Genomic DNA, 4,562 nt, shown 5'->3' on the forward strand with positions numbered 1-4,562 from the left:
CTCTCTGTCTTTTAAATAAAAAAATAGAAATAAATCTCGTCTCTGATCAGGTGAGTTTTTGCAATGAAATGTTTTAGAAACTGACAGAGATCCCCCCCAATCCCCCTTCCCGAAAATTAAAATTAAATAAAATTAAGAAATCACATTTTATTATATAATAAAGATCATTACATATAATCTATGTCATTTAATATCCGAAGTGGGTTTAGTGGATTTCTGAGCGACTCTTGGTTAAAGTTAAATCTGGAAATGATCAGTGGAAAGCTCAACAGAAGTTCAAACGTTGAAGGTGATTTATTTTTATTTTTTCCGAGATCACGAAGCCGCTGTAAAAATGTTAAAAATGTTGAGTTTTATTAGACCTAACAAGTTAATACTCACCAATGTACCACAAATCTCTCATGTTTACTGTATGTATGTTTATTTTTGAATTATTTAAAAGAAATTTCACTTTCCAAAACCAATGCATTGAGTCACAGGCTGAACTGCTTCTTTCTGCTGCCTTCTTTAGCTCAGATTAACCACCCAGTTGAATTTTAAACAGGCATTAAAGCTCTCAATATTACTTTCTCTTACTAACAGGGAGGAGAGACAGAATAACAAAACCATCCACCCCGTCTTAATCAACCTCTGGTTTTATATGATCTGTGACTGTGACCGTATTATAAACTCTGTACAAAAACACATGTAAACGCGACCCGCTAATGCTCTCGGCAGAACAAAGCCCGTTCTGTTTTGTGGGTGTGTATGTGTTTTGTTTCATGCAGGATGAAGAGCTTGTGTTTGACAGTTGCTGTGGAGAAGAAGGGTTGGATGGAGGTGAAAGCGCGGATACATCTCCTGGCGCCCGTCGAGTCCTGTTGCAAAGGTTATCCCAGAGCTAAATTAGCGAGGTGTGAAGATGCACTGACGCGCATTGTATGGTCGAGAATAACTGTAAGTTAATGTGGAAACGTGATTAAAATGAGTGACGATTCCACAGTGAGGCCACAAGAATTATTGATAAACGAAAGAGAGAGAGAGGACTTCAACCCATGACGATTTTTTCTTACCAGATTGAGCCTCATCAAAAGGGAACCCGCGAAAACCAGACCTGTTCAGGGAAACCTTAGAGACACATGATAATAATAATAATATAAATGTTTTATGATACTATATTATCATTAAAATATCTTTACGTTGTCTATGAAATTGGCTGTTTATCTATTACACTGACTTTCAAAGATAAACTGATTTTTATGTCTGCATCCCTAACATTTTGAAGTCATGAAATTATTATGATAATTATACTTTTTTTCTGAACTTTTCCTATTAAATTGACCTTTTCATATAATGACTGTGGCATTTTCATTTAGCAACTTAGACCGGCGAGTAATGACTTTATTTTTTATCATTATTGTTGTTGTTAGAAGTAGTAATGTTACTGTTCATATTTCTTTATGAGAAGGATCGATAGAGTATGTTTTCCCTTTCAAATGTCCATAATCCCAATTATCCTGCATACATTTCATTTGTTTCTTGTCCCATGTAGCGCCAGGGAAATTACTGTAAATACATTGCAAAGCCCTGTCCCAAGTACTTACACTATCTTTCATATAAGTGAATTTTTTAAAAAGTTATATTCCCGTACAACTATTACACCAAAAATAAGATAGACAAAAACTATATTTTAGAAGTTCATATAGAAGGAAAATCACAATTTTGGACAGAAATTGTAAAATCATAATAATATTACATATTATTTGTATTGCTATTATTGTTGGGCTAATAAACGTATTTCAATTTAACGAGGTCATTTTAAAACCAGTCAAGCATGTAAACTACATTTTTATTTTAGAAATGAGTCACTTCATTTATTATTATTATTATTATTATTATTATTATTATTATTATTATTATTATTATTATTATTATTATTATTATTATTTTCCATATCCGTGCGCCGCTCAGATTGCTATTTTCTTTTCTAAAAAAAAAAAAAACAAGCTGCCAAACATATTCCGTGGATTCCGTCCACACAGCTTACAAAGCACAGAACAGAATTCTTCACCACCGCTGTATTATTTTAAGAAATACAAGTTTATTAAGAAATTGACAAACCTAGAAAAAAACAGGGCAAAGTGCTAATTAAGATGTAACATGGCCCCGACATGGATGAGACATAGCTAATCACATTTATTTAAAAAAAGCTATAATAATTAAAAAGATTAACAAAAACCTGGCACTGGCTGGCGTCATACTAGAATTTACATCTTTACAAAAACATAATAATGAAGTAATTTGAAAAGCCCTGAATTGTTTTTCTTCTTTTTTTTTTAATGTCTGATGAATATTTTACCAAGACCTTCTGAAAACAACCGCTTCCGACTAAGTCTGTGCAGGCCTCGCTCTGTGCAGATTAATTTAAGTCAGAACCAATCCCGGTCTAATTACAGATTCAAGCACCGGTTTAAATGGGGCATCTTATACCCTCATCTCATCAGGGAACTCTCAGAGAAGCCGTGCGTAAAAGTTTAAGAACTTTTTACGCATACCGAACAGCTGCCGCTGGAGTTGTGTCGGCATGTCCGCAACAAAAGCCTGTTTTTTCATGTCACAGTGACCAGAACAGAGTTATGGCCATCAGTCCGAAGATCGTGCTACCTGATGTGCGCTGATCTCTTCCATTTTGTGAAACGCTCCCCCTCAGTTAGAGCTAGCATTTCTCCATCGGCTTTCCCATCAGCTGGACCCAAACAGCTCATCAGAACGGTCTCTTTAAAGAATACTGCTGGTTCTGTTTTGAAATCACAGGAATCAACTCTTAGAGTCTTCATTTACACAGAGAACAGTCCCAGCGGGTGGAGTTTAAATATCAATCCTCGTGTGTAACGCCGAGTGTTTGGTCTCGTGTTCCCAGTAAGAGCAGTGCATCATGGAGAGCTCCGCGGGCTGGCGGGAGCAGGCGAACTGCAGGCCGGCACCGTTGCTGGAGGAGACCGGAGGAGGTGCTGCGGTGGCCGGGCTCAGCTGCTGCGCGTGGTGGGGGTGATGGTGGTGGCTCATGCCGTTGTAAGAGTTTACCATGCTGGGCAGCGCCATGCTCTGGACTCGGGAGTAAGGGTTGTAGGACGAGGGGGCCGTCAATCCCTTCACGTTCACCGGACTCACGTTGCCACCGGCCATCTGACAGGACGTGTAGGACATCGGGGTGGGCGGCTGGCCTAACGACCAGGAGTTGTTCATGAAACTGGACTGCAGGTACTTGGGTGGGGTCAGGTAGCCGTAGCCGTCCCCTCCGAACAAGGCCTTCCCCGGCTGGAAGTGGGCTGGCGGGGGTCTGAAAGGCCGCTTCATCCTGCGCCGTCTCCTGTAGTTCCCCTTCTCGAACATGTCCTCACAGGCCGGGTCCAGGGTCCAATAGTTCCCCTTCCTCTCGCCGCCGCCCTCCCGCGGAACCTTGATGAAGCATTCGTTGAGACTCAGGTTGTGCCTGATGCTGTTTTGCCAGCCTTTCTTGTTCTTCTCGTAGAATGGGAACTTGCTGATGATATACTGATAAATACCGGACAAAGTGAGGCGCTTCTCTGAGCTCTCCCGGATGGCCATGGCGATGAGAGCGACGTAGGAGTATGGCGGTTTCTGGGACGGATCGGGCTTTTCTGCAGCTTTTTCCTGGTCCGGCTCCTCTTTGGGTCGCTCCTTCTCCTTGCTCGTGTTCGTGTCATGGATCAATAAGGCTATCTGATCCTCCTCCGGACTTTGGTAAGTGGCCATCATTGCGCACGCCAACACAAATTAACTCCAGTCCGACGAGCAGAAACGCCAAACCTCTTTGTGCAGAAAGTGTTATTTGCAGAAGCGCTGGATGCACTTCGAGTTGAAAGCGTAAAGACACCTTCTTGTTTCCTCCGCTGGAAATTATTGTAGACTGATTTCAAAAGGCGCAACCCAGGTTCAGGTTTGCGAGCCCGTAAGCCCAGCCCTTCCTCGGCTGATTTTGCTCCAATGCTGTCGGCGGAGCGACGTAGCGCTCTGTGATTTGCGCCTGGATTCTTTTCCCGCCTCCACCAGTCACAGTCAATGAAAATATAATAAGCCCCTGAGCACACGTTAAAATCTGGCTGTATTAGTCAAAACAGAATAACAGGGCTAAAAAACTAAGTGCATCCAAACAGAGAGAAAACAAACAGCCAATGAGTCAAATATATTGTGCATCTGAAAGAAAATATTGACGCTAAAATGTTAAACTCTGGTGGTTTAAACGAGGATTTTTATTTATACTATTACAAAAATTAAGCAAATCAAGTTTTGATGTTTTTACATTGGTAAAACTATTTTTTACATTTTATCAACAACATAGTTTTAACAATTAGATTTTATCTGATGAGATTTTTTTAAATATCAGTATATCTGATTAGAAGTCATCCAAGATTAGCGGCTAAAACACGTCTAAATAAATAGCATTTCATCCGATTTTTTAACTACTTAACTAAATTTGCCAGTATTCCAACAAATAATTTGGGATAATTTTGTTTTTTCCCCGTCTTTTAGGCTAAAAAGAAACAAAATAAATAAATAAA

At 40.0% G+C, this 4,562-nt stretch overlaps 1 protein-coding gene across 1 annotated transcript; it reads right to left on the reverse strand.

Moving 5' to 3' along the window:
- Nucleotides 1–2,060: 2,060 nt before the first annotated feature.
- Nucleotides 2,061–3,918, reverse strand: foxl2a (forkhead box L2a). The gene has a single exon (XM_044118716.1). The coding sequence runs from the start codon at nt 3,757–3,759 to the stop codon at nt 2,848–2,850; it is 912 nt and encodes a 303-aa protein (XP_043974651.1). The 5' UTR covers nt 3,760–3,918; the 3' UTR covers nt 2,061–2,847.
- Nucleotides 3,919–4,562: the final 644 nt, after the last annotated feature.

Source organism: Gambusia affinis, linkage group LG06 (assembly GCF_019740435.1).
Source record: "Gambusia affinis linkage group LG06, SWU_Gaff_1.0, whole genome shotgun sequence".
In the NCBI taxonomy this organism is placed as follows: domain Eukaryota; kingdom Metazoa; phylum Chordata; class Actinopteri; order Cyprinodontiformes; family Poeciliidae; genus Gambusia; species Gambusia affinis.